The 19233-nt window shown below is 58.8% G+C and overlaps 3 protein-coding genes across 4 annotated transcripts in view; 2 read left to right on the top strand and 1 right to left on the bottom strand.

Annotated features, from left to right (window-relative positions):
* The window catches only part of TMBIM1 (transmembrane BAX inhibitor motif containing 1), a 15356-nt gene extending 4382 nt beyond the window's left edge, over positions 1 to 10974 (top strand). Inside the window, exons 2-12 of the mRNA XM_013004304.3 lie at positions 4415 to 4640; positions 5804 to 5904; positions 6412 to 6476; positions 6673 to 6726; positions 7149 to 7199; positions 7668 to 7707; positions 7896 to 7933; positions 8083 to 8170; positions 8399 to 8494; positions 9382 to 9435; positions 9761 to 10974. Coding sequence (XP_012859758.1) covers positions 4451 to 4640; positions 5804 to 5904; positions 6412 to 6476; positions 6673 to 6726; positions 7149 to 7199; positions 7668 to 7707; positions 7896 to 7933; positions 8083 to 8170; positions 8399 to 8494; positions 9382 to 9435; positions 9761 to 9907 — 924 coding nt within the window. The 5' untranslated portion in view covers positions 4415 to 4450 and the 3' untranslated portion in view covers positions 9908 to 10974. The remainder of the gene's footprint in view (positions 1 to 4414; positions 4641 to 5803; positions 5905 to 6411; positions 6477 to 6672; positions 6727 to 7148; positions 7200 to 7667; positions 7708 to 7895; positions 7934 to 8082; positions 8171 to 8398; positions 8495 to 9381; positions 9436 to 9760) is intronic.
* The window catches only part of PNKD (PNKD metallo-beta-lactamase domain containing), an 89253-nt gene extending 75248 nt beyond the window's left edge, over positions 1 to 14005 (bottom strand). The window contains exons 1-2 of the mRNA XM_004701602.3: positions 13939 to 14005; positions 13051 to 13210 (exon numbers count right to left, since the gene is read on the bottom strand). Of these exons, the coding sequence (XP_004701659.1) occupies positions 13051 to 13210; positions 13939 to 14005 (227 nt within the window). The remainder of the gene's footprint in view (positions 1 to 13050; positions 13211 to 13938) is intronic.
* A 371-nt stretch (positions 14006 to 14376) lies between these two features.
* LOC101659715 (angio associated migratory cell protein) lies at positions 14377 to 19227 on the top strand. 2 transcript variants are annotated; one of them, XM_004701601.2, is made up of 11 exons: positions 14377 to 14571; positions 15035 to 15190; positions 16372 to 16491; positions 16983 to 17122; positions 17334 to 17478; positions 17712 to 17795; positions 17898 to 18013; positions 18153 to 18256; positions 18369 to 18459; positions 18573 to 18727; positions 19124 to 19227. In XM_004701601.2, the coding sequence occupies exons 1-11, from the start codon at positions 14451 to 14453 to the stop codon at positions 19197 to 19199; spliced, it is 1308 nt and encodes a 435-aa protein (XP_004701658.1). In that variant the 5' UTR covers positions 14377 to 14450; the 3' UTR covers positions 19200 to 19227. The 2 variants fall into 2 exon arrangements, with proteins under 2 accessions (XP_004701658.1, XP_012859859.1); XM_013004405.2 differs by having other exon boundaries at positions 15032 to 15190.
* Positions 19228 to 19233: the final 6 nt, after the last annotated feature.

Here is a 19233-nt window from a genome sequence, read left to right as displayed (position 1 = left end):
AAGTGGCATCCAGCGCCTGTTACGGGCTCCTCCTCCCTTATCTGCATGGCCAGGCGGCCCTGACTTCTGGCTGGGCTGGGGTCTCAGCCTGCTCCGTGACCAGGGACCCGCAGTGCTGTGCCCTCCACGCTCTGGCCTAGCTGCCCATCTCTTGTCTGGAGAGAGGCCTTCCTGGGGAGAGCCGGGGCTGGACAGATGGCATCTGGCTGGGCTCAGGCAGAGACAGCTGCTTGTCTTATCTGTTTCTGAACAGGAAGGGTATGAAGGAACTGGGGGACTAGGAGGCGTGGCTGCCCTTCCTGGGGTGATGTGGTTATGCTCGTGATTCGTCACTGAGACACTGGCAGGGCCGGGAAGGGAAATTCTAAGCACTTGACTAAGAGTGTGCTTTTGTGGGCCTGGCAGGAACTTTGTCTTAAGTTTCCTTTCTGTCTGTCTGTCTGTCAAGTGACAGGATTTCTCAAGTGCATTTGGCCCTGACATTTCAGGGTCTGGGTCCCGGATATAGGTACCCTCCTCTTAACCCCAGAGGCCAAATCAACAGGCGACTGCTAACTTGAACAGGTATTATGGCCCCCTCAGGCCCAGATGCTAACTCAGGGCTGTATACTGGTGGTGGGGGGCTAGGGAAAGAACAGGCGCCCGACAGAGGCCTGGGCCCAGGGGCCAGGGCCAAACGAGTTGCCTGCCGGGTGGGGTTTCCTGCCATGCACACTGAGCAATTCTTTCCATTCTGGCGCTGGCTGGGCACCTGGTCCTGGCGGAGAGGAGGGCAGGCCTGAGCCTTTCTGCCCCTCCCTCCAGCGAGTACACACCCTAGGCTGTAACCCCAGAAGCCCGAGCCTCCTCCTCTGCCCATTCCAGAGCCTTAACCCTTTAAGTACCTAAGGGTGTAGTCACCCCACGGACCCAGTGAAGAGGCGCCAGGGGAGGGGGAGCCCACCTACGGTGGCCATCCCAGGCTGGGCTTTGGGGCCCTGCAGTTAGGAGCCTGGCTCCTTCCTGGTGTGGGTGGCTATGTGTGAGAGAGACAGACAGAGAGCAAGCTCAGATCACGGCTAGGATGGCACAGAGCCTGGATGCTTCAGCCACCGGCACTGTGAGGAGGAATGGGCCCAGGAGCCCAGCAGCCTGCACCCCAAGGGTGCCTGCTCCTTCCCTAGTCTTCCTTCAGACAGAAGCTGAAATCATGCAGCATTTTAGGAAGATCAGGGCTTCCTGTGTGAAAGCCCTTTTACTTTCAGTCTCAGGACAGGGAGCCCCTAGCACTGGCTGGGAAGCAGCCTGGTGGCTGGTCTTGGGCACAGCACCACAGTCTTCTTCCCTCCCTGCCTCTCAGCTCCAATCAGAGCCAGGAAGTAAACAAGGCCTCTGGGGGAAGTAGGTGTGGGGCGGGGGAGGGGCTGGGAGGCAGCACCAGCCACAGGGCACATTCCCCGTCAGCTAGACAGATGGCAGCCCCAAGCTGCATCACTCGAGAGGCCCTTCATCATTCCTTGGGGCAGTGGCCAGGGTGCTCATGGAGACTGGTCTTCAGCCGGCCCTTCTTGTGGAGAGGAGTGGGGGAGTGGGTAGCCTGAGCACCAGGAGTCTCTTTCCCACTCCTGCACCCACATCAATAGCCGTTCATCCTGGCCCTGGGACATGCTCTGGGACCAGGGACAGGCTCTGTGGTCTGGCCTGGGGGTCGGGAGAGTCAGGAGTTGACTACAGGCCCTTTCAGCTGTGCTACTGATGACTCTAGTTCTGAATGGAGGTCCCCGGGGCTACACATGACTGAGCTCTTGATTCCCAGCCCAGCCAGAACACTGGCAGGGGGACCCCACCCAGGGGTGCCTCAGGAGTCAGGCCTGGCGATCTGCTTCTGAAGGCCCCAGCCTCAAAAGCCCGTGGGGCAGCCTGACCCTGTGCCCACAGAGTCACCATGAGGAAGTGAGCGACAGCTCTGAGTCCCCTGTATCCCCGCCCCCGTCCCGGTGAATGGTAGGCGGTGGAGACAGCTGACTCCACACAGGAGCTCACTTCCCTGTGAATCTGAGGTTATCTACCCTGTGGTGTGTCATGAGAGGGTCCTCCACAGGAAGCCGCCATGGCAGGGGCCGCAAGTGGGGATGGGCAGAGGCTTGCCCCGGCACAGAGGCTTGCCCCGGCACAGCCCAGCTACAAGCACTTGGGCGAGTTACTGGATTCTTTTGTTTGTGAGAGCGGAGGGGACAGTAACAGCATGCCGAGTGCTCCTGGGAGGATTTCATGAAACAGTAACAAAGTAGCTCGCAGTGGCTGCCTACCGGGGGCTGGCTCTTGTGTGGGTGCTCCTCTATCCTACCAGCTCTTCGGAGGGTACTCTTTCGAGCAGTCAGCCCATTTTCCAAGCGAAGGGACTGGGGTACAGTGGGGTGAGGTAGTCAGCACAGCTCTGACCAGGACGAGGGCAGCTGCAGTGGCCGGCCATCGGAGGCCTGGGCTGTGAGCAGCCTGCGCTCCCAGCAAGCAGGTCTCAGTGATGGCCACGGGGCGGGGCGGGGGAGGGAGGAGGGAGCCTCTGACTCAGCAGCCTGCTGAGCTGGACCTGGACCCTGGAGTCTGGTGGCTCACCCACAGCTGACTTTCTCTGTGCGTCCCCCTTTCTCAGGGAAGGGAGGGCTAGCTGAAGAGCCATTCCAGGATCATTGTTCGGGGAAGGCAGGCAGTGAGCTCAACGGTCCGGACCCACCCACTCATTTCAGAGATGCCTCTTGAACCTAGGAGGGGACTGGCCCCCACCACTGGTGACTTCCCTTGGGGCCCCAGGGCCTTGTGAGCTGGGTGAAGCCAGCCAGATGACACACGGGCTTCGGGTGCTGATGACGGTAACTTACTCCAAAGGGACCTATCCCACGGTGCCCCTTTTTTCCAGAGAGGATGCCGCCAAGGGAGAGGGAGAGGAGGGGAGCCGAACTGAACTCGCTTCCTCTTTTTGCCTCCTGTTAAAGGACATCACCTGTTATAACTAGTTAGGGCTTCCCCCTCACTGAACATGGCCAAAAGTAGTTATTACTTTTGTTTCTGAAATTCATAACACCGAAAGGTTAGTCTGCTGTCTTTCAAGCTTGGATTTCTCCTACTGCCAGGACAATCTTTCTTCTTCTGACCCAACCCAGGCCGGCCCTGACCCATTAACCCTGGCGAGCTAGAGAGCTGTGGCGTGGCCTGTTATGTGATCCCCTCCCGAGCCTTCCCAGCCTGGCCTTCTCCTTGGGACCTCAAGAAAGGAGAGAAGGGATGTGCCTGCTCTTTATCTGATCCCTGAACTGCCCAGCTCTGCAGGCGCCCTACAAAGACAGGCCTGCGCTCTCCCTTCCAGCAGTGGGTCTGAAGGTGTCTGCTGCCCTGGGTTTGGGGGTTCACGGTGCTGAAGGCCTGCATTCTAGGGAATGGGAGTAGGCCTGCCAGGGTTTCCAGAAGGGACAGCCCTCTTAGCTTTTCCCAGGCCCCCATCACGGTCACCTCAGAGGGGACTCCAAGCCAGGGGGGCACGGCAGAAGTGGCATGAAGGACACATGTCCCCAATCTGAAGACAGACCTCTGTCAGGTCTGCCAGGAACCTCTAGTTCTGTGTCCCCCGGGGGAGTCAAGTCACTGTTCAGCACTACAGTTCCCTCCTAGCTGTGTGTCCAGGGTTCCCTCTTGCCACCACCCCTGGGGGCAGGCAGGCCAGGCCACTGAGGAGGGCTGGCTGGACACACACTGCCACATGCCTATCTGTCGTGTAACCAGGGGTGACTGAAGGAACCAGAAAGTCCTGTCTTGGGCCTCACTATATTTATAGCTTTCAGCCCTAAGTGGCAGGGCCTGGGTACCTCCTAGCCAGGCTGCTCAGGTTGTCCATCCCTCAGTTGGCCCTGCTCCCCGGGCCCCTGGTCTCCGAGCTGGCCGCTCTGGCCTAGCTCCCTTTGTTTTCCTGTTCCTCCAGCTCTCGGCTCACCGTGGCCCTGCCCCAGCCCTGGTGTTCAGGCCTGCTGTTGCTGCCAGCTGCTGTGACCCCTTCACTGGGCCCCTCGGCCTCTTCCCTGGCACTGACATCATGTCCCCATGCTGGAAGCTTTTCTTAACTGAGAACAGGCGCTCCTCCTGGGCTCCCCCTGGCCTGATGTTCAGAAAGCCCTCTGGGTTCCTGAACCAGACCCCCACCTGCTACTTCACTAGGCCCGAGGGCTGATAGTGAAGAGAGAGGGCTGGTGGCTGAACTGGTGGGGATGGAGGGACAGATGGGGAACAGGGGGCGTGCTGAGTGGGCCCTCTCCCACAGAGATGGCCTGGGCTGGCTGAGTGAGCCTGGGCCTGGGCTGAGTGAGCCAGATGGCCTGGGCCTGGTCACTTATGACTGCTTTTTTTTTTTTTTTTTTTAATGACTGCTTTTCTTGGCTTGTTTTAGGTCCAAGCAGCTGGGCTTCTCAGCCTCTGAGTGGCCATGTCCTACCCCAGTGCACCCCCTCCATACGAGGACCGCAACCCCCTATACCCAGGAGCCCCGACCCCTGGGGGCTATGGACAGCCAGGCGGGTATCCCCCCTACCCTGCCTACCCGCAGCCGGGCTACGGGCACCCTGCTGGCTACCCCCAACCTGTGCCACCCATCCACCCGATGCCCATGAACTACGGTGAGTCCCTGAGGGGCAATGGCGAGGGGAGGGAGGGGCGGCACCTGCAGATAAGGCCTCCCATCTCGTTCCTTTTCTCCTCAACCCTCTCCCTGTCTCTGTTCCCATGTCTGTGCCTGTCTTCTTCGTTTCCCCTCTCCCCCCTCCACAGCACCTAGCTCCGAGCAGCCTGCTGGCCCCTTACCCCTGCCCAGAGCCGGCTACATTAAGCCCCACAGCACACACAGCCAGAGAACAGACAGGGGGCTAATTGTCAGCGAGATGGTTGAGGTGACGGCTTCCCTGTTTCTCAGCCAGGCAACTGCCACCCACCCACCCTTGCTGGCTACCTTAGGAATTGCCTTTGAAGCCCGGTGCCCATCTGAAACACACCCACCCCACCTCTGTGAAGACAGATCCCATTCTTTAAGGCAAAACCTTTTTCAGGAGTGAGCTAAGAGTAGAACATGGGTGGGGGAGTAGATCTCTCTCCTGGTGGCCCCTCCATGGATCTGAAAAAGCAGTCCCCAAGGAGACCCTCAAGGAAGGCTCTGAGATTCCACAGCATCCCTAGAATCCAGAGACACATGCCCAGCCAGATCTCTGGGTGGAGGGTTTGAGGCACCTAAGCAGCACATCACACCTCACCCTGGGGGTGCACACACCTGACATAACTGTGTCCCCAGGAAGCCTGATGCCTATCAGTCTTTGCACCATTCACACAAATGTGTGTATGCTCATAGCCCCCAAACCACTGTGTGCTCCTTCCCCCCATTTCCTGCTCTGACCCAGCCAGGTCCTACCTCCCTCCAGACTCCCAACTGGGGCCCTAGGCCTGCTCCTGCTTGCATGCTCCCCTAGACCAGTTGGGAGCCCTGGACAGCAGGGACTGTGGGCCTGAGGGCCCCCTGGCACTTGGGTCGCTACACACACACACACACACACACACACATGACCCCCAACAGATCGCAGATTGGCTCACACCTGACCTTCAGGCCGGTCCTAGGGCTGCAGCAGTGCCTGGTACAGGGTCTCCAAAGGACAGGAGCCCCCTCTGTGTAACACTTGTGTTTGGTTGGCTGGAGATACCTGGGATGACTTTGTTGGGGGAGTGTGTGTAGGAGCTTTGGGGCTGGGGCCACTTGTCCCAGGTCCCCGGTGGGTCACATGTAATCTGTCCTCAGGCCCAGGGGAGGGCTATGGCGGGGAGGAGAGAGCCGTGAGTGACAACTTTGGTCCTGGAGAATGGGATGACATGAAAGTCCGACACACCTTCATCCGAAAGGTGAGCTGGGACCTGGGGAGTAGGTGTGGGGCGGGGGAGGGGCTGGGAGGCAGCACCAGCCATAGGGCACATTCCCCATCAGCCTCCAGGCCTGGTTCTCTAGGGCCTGTGTTCTCCCAACCAGTCCTCCTTGCTGCAGTCTGGGGAGTGTCATCTTTCCCAGAGGGTTTGCTGTGGGTACACTGGCTGTCAGTCTAGAGCCCCCTACTCAGAACACACATGCAGGGCACATCAGACCAAGCTGAGGGGTGATAACGGAGGAGAGCCTGAGGCTGGATGTAGGCCAGGGAGGGCGATGGAAGGGCAGAGGGAGTGGGGAGAGGCACAGGGGATCAGCTCTGTACCACCATCCACTGGGCAGGGGCAGGGTCATGGCCTCTAAGCCAGCAGCACTCTGGAGGTGGGAACAAAGGAGAAGTCAATCTGTTAAGAGCAACCTCTCCCCCACTCCCCACCCTTAACGGGAGTGGGGGTAGAGGGCAGAGTGGTGATGGCCCTGTGTTCCAGGTCTACACCATCATCTCCATCCAGCTGCTCATCACAGTGGCCATCATCGCTGTCTTCGTCTTCGTGTGAGTCTGGGGGCCTCTCCGCTGCCTGCTGGGCCCTGACCTCAAGAATGGGTGGGTGGGAAGAGTAACTGGTTGGGAGGGGGTGTGTGTGGGGGGCAGGTGTTGGAGAAGACTGCAAAGAGTGAGGCAGTCCGCGGGTCTTCGCAGAGAGGCAGGCAGGCTGCGGTATGAGCCCTCCTTGTTTGCACCTCCCCAGGGAACCAGTTGGGGAATTCGTGAAGAAAAATGTGGCTGTGTACTACGCATCCTAGTGAGTGAGCTCCGCTTGCTTCTGGCTGCTCTCCTCTCAGAGCAGGGGCCAGAACATTCTCCCTCCGGGAGGGGTCCTCCAAATAGCCCTTGTCCAATTCCTGTGCTGGAAGGTGGGTCTGGGGGGGCCAGACGGGGTTAACAACACAGGGTTGGGGAGGGGGGTCTTATACACCGGCCCCTGAGCCCCCTAAGTCTACTGCTCTGGCCTCCCTATACCTACTTTTGGCCAGAATGACAGGAGTCACAGAGGTTCTGTGTTCCAGATGGGGGTCTCTTGTCCTTGCTTCCTACTGAGTAGCTTGCCCTCAGATTCCCACATAACTCTTGGGGCCTCCAGCCCCCCACTGCTGCTGTTCTGCCCGCCAGTGCCAGAGGGCTGGTTTGGGCCTGCAGGCTCCCACCCTATCTCTTTCTCCCCAGTGCTGTCTTCCTGGCCACCTACCTGACTCTTATCTGCTGCCAGGGACCCAGGTGAGTCCCAGAGGCTTACACGAAAAAGAGAGAGCACAGAGGGTGGGAGAAGGCAGAGCATTTTGGGGGGAAAGGGAGCTTTCTGATGGCAGATGAGGTTGAAGATCATGCTGGTCGCTGCTGACGTGGGGGACAGAGTACTCCATGCACATATTGCATCTGTCTTCCTTACAATGATCTGCAACATAGGTAGCATTTTAACCCCCAAATGAGAGGAACTTGGGGCTTCACAAGGCAGAGTAACTTCCTCGGTCTCTGGTTTTTCTGGCTCCATCCATAGCTGTCGTTGGTCCCACTGCCCACCTTGCACTTGCAGCGAACAGCTGAGCAGGCACCAAGGCCACACCAGCTTTCTCTTCCTCCCCAGTCAAGATTTGACCCTCCAGGGAGGAGCCGGGCAGTTCGTTCTGAAACCCCTCTACTCCCCATCAGCCACATCACTGAATCGAGGTGTCGCTTTCCTTTCAGGCGCCGTTTCCCGTGGAACATCATCTTGCTGACCCTCTTTGTAAGTCCAGAAGGTGGTGGGGAGGAGATGGCTGCAGAGGCCAGGGGGACTCTGCTGCAGAGGCCGTCCCTGGCACCTCCCACCCCCCACCCAATCTCCTGGTCTCCTCTGTTGTCCTATATGTGACGGTGGTCACCTTGGGAGGTCTCACCTTTCTTGTTTCACTTCTCCCTGCCCTTCTCCCTCAGACTCTTGCTCTGGGCTACATGACAGGCGCCATCTCCAGGTATGTCCAGCCACCAGCTCAGCATCACCCTTGTGGGCAGGGTGTGTCCTGGGGAGTGGGCTGGCCCTGGGTGGCAGTTACCTGCCTGGGTGGGGTCTGGGTGAGCTCTCTCTGGAAGTGGTGGTTTTGACCTCTGCCCTCTGCCTCAGTATGTATAGCATCAAGGCGGTCATGATTGCCATGATGATCACAGCTGTGGTGTCCATATCTGTCACCATCTTCTGTATTCAGACCAAGGTGAGCAGCCGGAGCTGGCCCTTTGGGCTTGGCTCTTGGGCGGGTTGAGGAGCAGAGAGGGGATTCCAAGTTGGGTGGGCCGCAACCCCTGTTGCCAGAGGTTTCCCCGCCCCTCCCAGTGGCATCTCTAAGGCTTTGTCTTGTGTTTCTCCTGGGCAGCTCTGACTAGGCTGCTCAAGGGGGCAGGGATGGCCTGCTGACGGCTGCCTCCTGCTCCCTCCATGGCAGGTGGATTTCACCTCGTGCACAGGCCTCTTCTGTGTGCTGGGCATCGTGCTGATGGTTACGGGGATCGTCACTGCCATCGTGCTGTCCTTCAAATATGTGAGCAGCCCAGGGGGACACGCGTGTGTGAGGTGGCGAGACTGGTGCTTGGAGCGGGCTTTCTGGGCAGCCTGCGGTTGGAGGCCCGAGGCCCCTGGGCAGGCTCTCCTCTCCATAATCTCCAGTGACTGGCTAGCTGGGTGCCAAGCACTGAGGTGCCATCCTTTTGGGCTGGGGGACAATCTCTCCTTGGAGGCTGAGGGCCCTGGGAGCCTCGGCACTTGATGGCTCTTAGGGCAGCACCCCATTCTTTCGGGCGGTGTGGCTCAGACCAAGTCACTGAGCGCTGCCTGAGGACTTCTGGGAGCCGGTGAACTTGGGACGAGGGGCACCTTAGGAACTGCCACATCCTGCCCTCCTGTGGGCCATCAGCTGGGGATCCCCAGACTGAGGGGAGCCACAGGAAGGGGTGTGAAAAGGGGAAGGGTGTGGCCAAGAGACCTGCCTGCCCACTTCCCTGGCATGCTGTCTTCTCCTCTGGAAGGATACCTGTGGGGCTGCCTGGGGCACGCCCTGGTTGATACTCATCAGGGGCTGTGGTGGGGGCTCCCCTCACAGCCTACCTTCCTTAGTCCATCGCTCTTAAGGACCCACTCTGCTGAAGTCTGGCCATGATTGGGGGAAAGGTGAGGGGGCTCTTCAGCCAGTGCCTGCCTGCAGAGCTGTAACATAACTGCCTCTTTTCTCGAACCACAAGTCCAGAGGAAGCCGCTGCACCTACACTAACTGAGAGATGCTATCACCCCTCCACTGCTTCCAGGATCTGGGAGGCAGCAGTAGACTTTTCCCAGAGGGCTAGCTCCTGGACCAAAGTGCTCTGATCCCGCACCCGGGGAAGCAGGGCTAGGGAACAGCAGTCCTCACCCCCGCCCTGTCCCCTTTCCCAGGTTTACTGGCTCCACATGCTCTATGCCGCCCTGGGGGCCATCATTTTCACTCTGGTGAGTCAGCCCCTGCCCCTCCAGCAAGAGGCACTGAGGGGTCTGGAGGGGAGAGCTGAGGTGGGGGAGCATGAATTTAAACTGCTTGGGGGGGGGGTAGGGTGAGGGTGGCAGCCATCTCTTATCCTCCTTCCCTGTTGTTAGAACATGCCTCGGGTTGCATTACACATTGGGGTGTCCCATCTCCCTTCTTGGATGGTGACCTGATGGTGGGGCAGTCTGTCAATGTGCCCCACCCCACCCGTTCCCAGGAAAAACCTGCTGACCCCAGGGGAGCCCAGGGCACTGGGGCCCCGGGTCCTCACCCGCTTCCCTGTCCCTGCAGTTCCTGGCTTATGACACGCAGTTGGTTCTGGGCAACCGGAAGCATACCATCAGCCCGGAGGACTACATCACGGGCGCCCTGCAGATCTACACTGACATCATCTACATCTTCACCTTTGTGCTGCAGCTGATGAGGACCTGTGATTGAGGGGCTCTGCCCCCACCCCCGGGCCCCTGCTTCCTAGGCGGATTGGGTCCTATGACCAGGGTCTGTGCCTCAGACTCTTTTCTGCCCCTTCAGTCTTATGCCCGGTTTCCTGTGTGCCCTGGGGGTGGGGCTCTCTGGTTGTGGACCTTGGAAGCACCTGCTGCTGGTCCTGGAAGAACTGGGGACCGACTCTTATTCTGGTTGGCTTGGCAAGGATTGGACATGAATGGCTCCCTCCTCTGGTTGCTAGAGGACAGAGAGGGAGGGGTGGAAGGCGCTCCTTCACAAGGTGGAGAGGGAAGGGGGAAGGCTTCCAGATGAGGCGGTTTCCCTCTATGCATTGCAGGCTTCTAGGCTAGGGAGCTGTCACTTCCCCCAGCCCCACAAAGCCAGGGCCGACAGACCACCAGTCTCAGCTCTTTTCTCACCCATGGCGCCAGGGCCTCCCTGCTTCAACACCTCCTTCTTTCATTCTGTGTATATACACTTACCCGGGTGGATGAGTTAGCCAGCGGATCAGAAACCTGGGCTCCCTCAGAGTTTGGGCGGCAGAGAAGCGGCCCAATTCTGGCTACCTGGTCCCCATTCTCCAGAGGTGTGGAAGCACCTCTCACTTGCTGTGTGAAGGCTATTCACAGCAGAAGTAAGGGGGCAGAGATCAGGAGATGGGGTGGGCAGGAAGTAAGAGGGTGAAGAGAAATGAGAGAGTGGGGACAGAGAGAATGCTTTACCTCCCCACCCTCCCCCTGAGCAGTATCTAAGGCTTACTGTGGCTCCCACAGAGATGGCTGCGGTCTTTTCCCTGTAACCCTGGGAGGGCCCTTCCTACTCACATGGGGTACTTCAAACCTGCACACCGCACCCCGGCAAAGCCCCATTTTGTTAACACCAAGTGCCTTGCTGGAAGGGCAGCAGGACTCATCACTCAGAATGGGTAGGGTGGAGGCCGCATCAGCACAAAGGTCTAACTTGGACGCCTTTCTCTATTATGGACCTGGCCCTGAATATGTCACACAGGAAAGGATGCAAGCAGAAATGTAATAAACTTTCATGTCTACAAGTTCAAACCCTACGTGGCTCAGGTCTGCTGCTGGAGAGGGAGGCATCGGTCCCCACTTGGCCACGGCGCCTGTTTGGCCAGGCCTTCTCCCACTTCCAACAGAAGTCGACACTGGTCGCCCAGTGATTCCTGTGGGGGCCTCAGGCCAGCAAGGGTTCAGCAGCTGGCTGGGGAAAGGCATTCTACCCTGTCACAGGATAGACAGGGCCGGTCCTCGCTGAGTGGTCACGGGCCCTTACGAAAAGCTCAAGAGTGCTATTATTCACTCCCTTCTCCACAATGTACTATGCACCATTTTATAAACGGGGGTGGAGGTTGAGGGATGGGACAGGGCACGGACCCAGCTTCAGAAACTTTGCCTTAGAAAACACTAGCTCACACCCTCTTATGAGGAAACAGGCCCAGCTCTCCAACCCCATCAGGGTGCTTTTTCCCTCCACGCCCTAGATGCCTTGATTCCTTTCATGGTTTGATTCAAGGCTGAGTGCCACTGGCTCTCCTGGGCAGGCCCTCCAGGGCCTGGGCATCCTGAGCTTAGACTGCTATCTCTAAGCCTGCGGTTTCCCCACGGGGAACACTGAGCTCCAGTGATCCCGGCAGGCACACCAGCAATCAGCCCCACCCTGTGCCCTCCTGGCCCAGGGGAAATCACAAACCCAGGCCGGTTCCCTTCCACTCACAAGCTGGGGAACTTTATTTGCCTGAGGCTGGCCATCGCCAGGTGGGAAGGGCCGGAGTTGGCGGCAGCAACCTGGGCTTCTCGTGCCCCCTGGTGGAGCTCAGTGGAAGGACCAGCAGCCTGGCCAATCCCCGGGGAGCCCACAGTCAATAAATAGTCTAGGAAAGGCCCCTGGCTGGGTTCCTCGGGCCTGCGACCCAGCCGGCTGCTGAAGCTGGAGCATATTAAGAGGCCCTGAACCTCTGGCTCTCATACTCGCCCGTGTTGGACGCCCGCATGTTCTGCCGAGCCTTCATCTGCTTCAAACGGTCCTTGTCCACTTCCCGCTTGGTGAGGATGAAGAGGAGGATACCACAGGGGAAGCCGATGGCCCTAGGGGTGGGGAGATGTGCAGGGGGTTTGGAGAGGGGCAGACCTGAGTCAGGGGAGTCAGAGGGGCATCCCATTTCGGCTGCACGAGTCACAAAGACACCGCAATACCTCGTTTCTATTTCTCTTCAGCGTGGGCTGCAAGGGCCCCAGAGCCCATCAGATCCTGTGCTGCCCTGCTTAAAACCCCAGAAAGGCTCCCCATCACTCACTGCTCAAGTCCAAATTCCCACTGGCACCCAGGGCCCAATGTGGGTAGGTCTCTTCAACCCCCTACCCTCCTGTCTGACACGTGACTGTCCATGATTCTCCACAAAGTCCACCCTCTTTCGCTCCCCAAATCTTAGCAGAATCTGCCTGTGCGGCCTCCCAACCCTCTCAGGCACCCCTCCTTAACCTGTTCTGGGAGGTGCTTTGATATAGGGGGTGGGGAAAGAGCATGAAGTCATATGATTCAGTGGAAATCCCAGCCCTGAGTCTCAGTTCCCTCTTCTAAGCAATGAGGATGTGATATTTATCTCAGAAAGCTGAACACATTACACTACAAAGTACTTCACATGCTGGGGGGTGGGGGAGGAGTGCATTTCAAACACCCCCCCACCCCGCCCCACTTCTCTTCATCATTCATAGGGAGGTCTTAACGCCAGAGTCGAGTCAGATCTACATAGCAATGCACTGGATGACCTGCTAGGTGCTACTACACAGCTGAAAGACACTCATGGCTTTGATTCACTCATTCCTGGAACGCAGGTCTACCCCACACACACACCCCAAGCTCCCCAAGGAGACGATGAGGACCCGATCTGAGCCACTTCAATCCAGCTGACTTCACAGAAAACCCATTCTCTTCTCAATTCCACACACCTCCCCAACGCCCCCTGCGCCACACCCCCTAACATGCCAATCTGTGCATCCAGCAGTTCTGTCTCCGCCCCTCAGATTGAACTCACCATGTGAAACTTGAAGAAGTTTCTAGGTCCTGCCCTCCCCTGCGTTCTATTCCCCATGGTGGGCAAAGGGGTGGTTCACACTCACCAGGCTAGTCCCACAGCCTTCATGGGGTTCTTGCCCCTCTTTCTGGGAATGTATTCGAGCTCCGGAGACAGGGGTTCGGGCTCTTCCTTGCACTCGGGGGAGCTGTGGCTTTGCAGGGCCCGGGTCCGGCTCTGGGAAGCCTTCTCTCCTGAGAGAATCCCTGTGGATGAGGTTTGGAAGGTCAGGAGGAGCTGCGGAGGGAGGGTGCGATCAGAGGGGGGGGAGTGACTGCTGTCCGGCGTAACGAGCGCCAGGGAGAATCCACAGGGTAACAAGAAAATCGCCACTGAAGTGGCACCTTAGGAAGCCACCTCCACGTCACTGCGGGCTCATCCCCCCCCTGGTGCCAGGAGCGCGAGCTTCGGGGTTCTTCATCTCAGGCGACTGGTTGGGAAGGACTGCAGTGGGTCTGGCAGGCGACGTATGAAGGCAATCCGGGGACAGGTTTAAAACAACCACAGAACAGTTCGAACTGGAAGGGCGCTTAAAGGTAGCCGATTCCATCCCCTCGTTTTATAGCAGAAACTAGAGATGGAAGTCCCCCGCCCAAGGTCAAACTGCTAATTCCCCGGGGCTAGAACCCGAGCCTCCAGTAGCCCAGTGCTTCCCTCTGCACTGCGGTGAGTGTGAAACCCCTGGACGCGGGAGTCTAAACGGCTCCCTGGGGGGTGCCCTCTCGCAGCAAGGCCCCAGAAGTGTCCTGTGACCCGAAGGTAGGGGGACGGACCGGGTGACCTCTAGGGAGCATCTTCCAGCCCCCAGACTCTTAAGATACTGCAGAGGGTGTGGGCAAGAAGTACAGCCCTGACCTCTTGCTGCCGCCGAGGGGGGATGTGAATGAAAAGTAAGCTCCTGCAGTCCTGCCCTCCCCAGGGTCCCTCTCCTTACCCCGGAGGACGCGGGCATTTCTCGCCCCCCGGCCCTTCAGCGCCGTAGCAGCTACCACCGCCGCCATGTTCAAACCCCACCCCCCTTCACCGCGCTCCCCGCCGGGAATTGTAGTTTGCGTAAGGGGCCTCCCCCTCTCCTTCCGTCCTGCCTACAGATTAGCTACTACATCTCCCAGCAGCCCGCGGAGCAGGCCTGGAGAACTACTATTCCCAGGAGACGGCGGCGGCGCGCACGCTCGTCTGTTTCTCTCCTGTGAGGGGTGGAGTGAGGGTGGGCGGAGTGTAGGGGCTCCTCGCCACGCCTCGTGCTGCTCCCAACTCTGCCCTGTGATTGGTGAGTCAGGCAGTCAGTCTCCCTTACTATTGGCCGAATGGCCGTCCCTCTTCCTGCCGGAGAGTCGCCTACGCCTACTTCCTCCCGGGAGGAGGGGCTCGAGTTCCGTGTCGTCGCGGAAAGCTCACTCTGGGAGGCGTTTGGGCCCGGAGAAGTGGAACGGCTGCTTACGCCGCATGGAGTCCGAATCGGAAACGGGGGCTGCTGCTGACACCCCCCCACTGGAAACCCTAAGCTTCCATGGGGATGAAGAAATTATCGAGGTGGTAGAACTGGATCCCGGTCCGCCGGACCCGGGTGAGAACTGCTGCTCCTCGGGCCGTGGGACAGGAGGCGCTCACCCCTGGCCTTTGACCCCTGCTTCTCCCCCCTCGCCCCCCTCCCCCTCGCATCCCACCGGTCGTTCAGATCAACACCTCTTCTCTCACTCGCGCGCGCGTCCACACACACAGTTCTCCCTCAGGCCTTGCCCGGGTAGGGGTTCCCCCCGACGCCTCCCCGGGTCCTACCCCTCGCACACACCCTTCCCATCATCCCCTCGGCCCTCTCTGCCCACACGGGCTTTGGACAACCTCCCCTCTCCTCCTTCCTCCCAGACGCCCCCTCCACCCCACCGCACCTCGATTTAGCGACGCCCCAGCTGCAGACCCCACCACCCCCTCTTGCCCATGACCGACCCCCGCCCGCGTACGCCTCACACTGGACCCCGTCCTTCTCACTGCCTTCCAAGCCCGATCTTTTCAACTCTTCCCCAAAGCAGATGACCTGGCCCAGGAGATGGAAGATGTAGACTTTGAGGAAGAGGAGGAAGAAGAGGAGGGCAACGAGGAGGGCTGGGTTCTGGAGCCCCAGGAAGGGGTGGTCGGCAGCATGGAGGGCCCCGATGATAGTGAGGTCACCTTTGCACTGCACTCAGGTAGGCCTCTCAGGAAGTCAACCTTTCGGGCTTGGGGATTGGGACCCCAGGACTCTTCAGCCGTCCCAGCCATCCCCTGTCTAAATGCTGCCCAGCCTGGCCATAGCATGTGCAGAGCAGCCCTTCCACCAGGCACTGAGGCCTCTTTGAACTCCATCCAGTTGGACATTTGAGCATCAAGCACTGGTGTGTACAGCGTGATTTGGGGCATGTAGCTGTGGGAAAAGATGCTGGCCCTCACTAGGAGGAGGCATGTGGGGACTCGGATGAGACAGCCTGGGTTCAAATCCTATCCCTGCTGTTTACCAACTTAGGACCATCTTTACCATTCCATGTCATAGCTTTCTTTTAAAAAACTTTTATGAAAGTTAGAGGTAATTAAAATAAAATATGCCGTTAAGTCAGTTCCAACTTAACCAGCCAAAGGAGAGTAGCGCTCACAGTTTCTTAAGCTGAAATCCTCATGGGAGTAGACTACCAAGCCTTTTCTTTCAGGGAACGGCTGGTAGGTTTAAACCTTTTGGTGAGCATTAACCATTGTACCACCAGGGCTCCTTAGAAATGATCTCACTCAAACTCTCTGCGTTCAGGTCAATTCTGACTCACAGAGACCCTTTCGGGCAGGGTAGAACTGACACTGAGTTGCCGAGACGGTAGCTCCTTACGAGAGGAGAAAGGCCCATCTCCTCCAGAGGAGTTGGCTGGTGGTTTTGAACTGCTGATATTGTAGTTAGCAGCCCAACTTGTAACCACAACGCCACCAGGGACTCCTGCTGGAGATAACAGTACCTTTTAAAACACTTGGATATTGCTCATATATTCTTGGCAAGGAAACCATGTTGCCCTCTGTACCCTGTTGGGACCCAGCCTGGTGACTCCCCCTAGATCGAGAATAGTGCCCTGCACCTGTTGTTGCGGGATATGAAGGGGAGACAGGAGGAGCCTCGAGGTGGGGGGGTGGGGAGGGTGAAGGAGCTGCCCTGGAGGAGAATGTTCCCCACAGCCTGATCATGGGAATGCAGAAACATTTGCCTGCACCTTTCTCAGGAGGAAAGAGATGTTGCTTCTAGTGCTTCCTGGGGGGGGGCTGGGGGGGGTTCCTAGGGTAGTGAAGTTCTACAAGGACAGAGCCCTCGGTGGGTCCCCTGCCCACTTAACTCATGGACCATCTCTTGGGACAGCATCTGTGTTTTGTGTGAGCCTGGACCCCAAGACCAACACCTTGGCAGTGACAGGGGGCGAAGATGACAAAGCCTTCGTGTGGCGGCTTAGTGACGGGGAACTGCTCTTTGAGTGCGCAGGTGAGGTGTCCAGAGTAGGGGCCCAGGGGAGGTATGTCCCCTTCAGGGCGCCTTAGGAGACTGGCCTGCAGTGCGTCTGATAGCCGTTGATTGACACCGGGCTTGAGCTAGCGCTATGCTGGGCCCCAGGAGAATAACATGGTCTGTTACGGGCCCCAGGGAGGGAAGCAGTAGCTAATCAACATTAGTGAAGGCGTGACTGAGTGGAGGGAAGAATGTGGGCATTTCCGGCCCAGGGGCTGAGTGGCCAGAGGGATAAAACTGAAGAAGCCTGGGCCACCTTTGGAGGGTGGGGGGAGGGGGTAGCATTGTTTTTTCTGAGAAGACCCAAGGGTGTCAAATGGCATCTGATTATGTGGCCTATTCTGCAGTGTCCCACACCTCTATTTTGTCCCCCAGCTGGTCACCTGGTGGTGGTGGGGGGTTCTGCATCCTGGGTAGCCCAGGTGCTAGGCACCTGATGCTCTCTTGCTATCCACTTTCTCTTGCAGGTCATAAAGATTCTGTGACTTGTGCTGACTTCAGCCACGACTCCACCCTAGTGGCCACAGGAGACATGAGTGGCCTCTTGAAAGTGTGGCAGGTGGACACCAAGGAGGAAGTCTGGTCCTTTGAAGCCGGAGACCTGGAGGTGAGGCTGTCCAAATGGGACCCCGGGGGTCTGGTCCCACCTCTTATGGGCTCAGGCTGAGCTCATGGCCCCTAGGGCCAGCAGGGGTGTCCACAAGTTTCTTGGGGATATGCCTCTGCTGACTCAGGAAGGCTTGGATCAGTCTCATGAGGTAGTCTCCCAGCTGAGCTGGGCGGTCAGGCCTCCCTGTTGACCCCTCTCCTCTGCCCAGTGGATGGAGTGGCACCCACGTGCACCTGTCCTCCTGGCGGGCACAGCGGATGGCAACACCTGGATGTGGAAGGTCCCGAATGGAGACTGTAAGACCTTCCAGGGCCCCAACTGCCCATCCACCTGTGGCCGCGTTCTCCCTGATGGTGAGGCAGCTCCCTTGGTGCAGAGTGATGAGCCCAGAGTTCCCCACCTCCCTCCTGGGCCACTTGATCTCTGGAGCATCAGCCTCCTGGTCCCCAAGCAGACAGCTCCTCTCAGGGAGGTGGGGGTGGGCCTGGGGGGGTATCTCCTTTTTTGTGCTCCCCTGTCCTGCCGTTCTTGGGCATATCTGAGTGCATTGCCTTCCCCCATATTCCTCCGCCCCGGGCTTCTCTAGGGAAGAGGGCTGTGGTCGGCTACGAGGATGGCACCACCAGGATCTGGGACCTGAAGCAGGGGAGCCCCATCCATGTGTTAAAAGGTATGGGGCGAGGTGTGGGCAAGAGTGCTAACCCACCCCGGTGGGTTAGCTGAGAGAAGGAAGGCAGGAGGAAGCCTGACCTGCCCCTCTGCGCCATCCTAGGGACCGAGGGCCACCAGGGCCCCCTGACTTGTGTTGCCACCAACCCGGATGGCAGCCTGATCCTAACCGGCTCTGTGGACTGCCAGGCCAAGCTGGTCAGTGCCACCACCGGCAAGGTGAGCAGCCCCAGGCCCCGGCTCTGGAGCCCTTGGGCAGGCCCCTCCTCTCATCTCTTGTCCTTCTTCTCCAGCCTGTGCCTCTGTTCTCACAGGACCCATGTCCGGACCCTCTTCTCCCCTCTTCTCTTCCTTACAGGTGGTGGGTGTTTTCCGACCCGAGACTGTGGCCTCCCAGCCCAGTGTGGCAGAGGGAGAGGAGAGCGAGTCCAACTCCGTGGAGTCCTTGGGCTTCTGCAGTGTGTGAGTGGGAGAAGCGGGTGCCTGGAGGGATTCCTGGGCCGGGGTTACAAGTAAGGAGCAAGCACAGAGGGCTGGTAAGGCCTGGGTCTTCATGATGCCTTCTACTGCCCAGAATGCCTCTGGCTGCCGTGGGCTACCTGGACGGGACCTTGGCCATCTATGACCTGTCTACGCAGACCCTCAGGCACCAGTGCCAGCACCAGGTACAGGCACCCTGGAGCTGGAGCCCCGGTGGGGGGGAGTACCATCGCCCCACACCTGGCTCTGACTTGGTTCTTTTCCTGGCATTCGTCCCCGCCTGTGTTGCCCTGTGCAGTCGGGCATCGTGCAGCTGCTGTGGGAGGTGGGCACGGCTGTGGTCTATACGTGCAGCCTGGATGGTGTTGTGCGCCTGTGGGACGCCCGCACCGGCCGCCTGCTCACCGACTACCGGGGCCACACAGCTGAGATCTTGGACTTCGCGCTCAGCAAGTAAGCGTGATGAGGTCAAGACTTGGGCCTGGTCTGGGGACGGGTTGGAATGTAGCAGCGGAATGAAGAGGGGTCTTCGGGGCATGGGGTGTGGTGAAGAGAAAGTCTGAGGGACGTCTGGGCCCAAGTAGGGGAGGCAGGAGTGCTGGGAAGCCCTCTGCAGCCACCCCACCTTCGTCCCGAGGGGCCAGCTCCCTACCCTGCTTGGCGCTCGGTTCCTCCGGTGCTGGGCGCCAGCCTCGGGTATGCTTGCCTAGGGTGGACTTGGCTGGCATAGCGCTGGGTGCCAGCAAGTTGATCAGGGGAAGGATTTGGAGAGCCAAGGCCATTCTGGGTCCTCATGTAGCTGGGCTTGGGGGCTGAGCCCTCCACCCCTGCTGTGCTTTCTGCCCACAGAGACGCCTCCCTGGTGGTGACCACGTCAGGAGACCATAAAGCAAAAGTATTTTGTGTCCAGAGACCTGACCGCTAAAGGCTGTTGCCTCTGAATTTGCGGCTGGTGTTGA

The sequence above is a fragment of the Echinops telfairi genome, unplaced genomic scaffold, assembly GCF_000313985.2.
Source record: "Echinops telfairi isolate 266 unplaced genomic scaffold, ASM31398v2 ScPeMD7_3;HRSCAF=10, whole genome shotgun sequence".
Lineage (NCBI taxonomy): Eukaryota > Metazoa > Chordata > Mammalia > Afrosoricida > Tenrecidae > Echinops > Echinops telfairi.
Note: the sequence above shows the minus strand (reverse complement) of the source record. Positions and strands in the feature narration are given on the sequence as shown.

Excerpts from the sequence above, each read along its gene's own strand:
- LOC101659715 (XM_013004405.2), top strand. The coding sequence starts at position 14,451 with ATGGAGTCCGAATCGGAAACGGGGGCTGCTGCTGACACCCCCCCACTG. Across the intron at positions 17,479-17,711 it reads TGGCCGCGTTCTCCCTGATG|GGAAGAGGGCTGTGGTCGGC; the intron begins GTGAGGCAGCTC and ends GGGCTTCTCTAG. Across the intron at positions 18,014-18,152 it reads TCAGTGCCACCACCGGCAAG|GTGGTGGGTGTTTTCCGACC; the intron begins GTGAGCAGCCCC and ends TCTTCCTTACAG.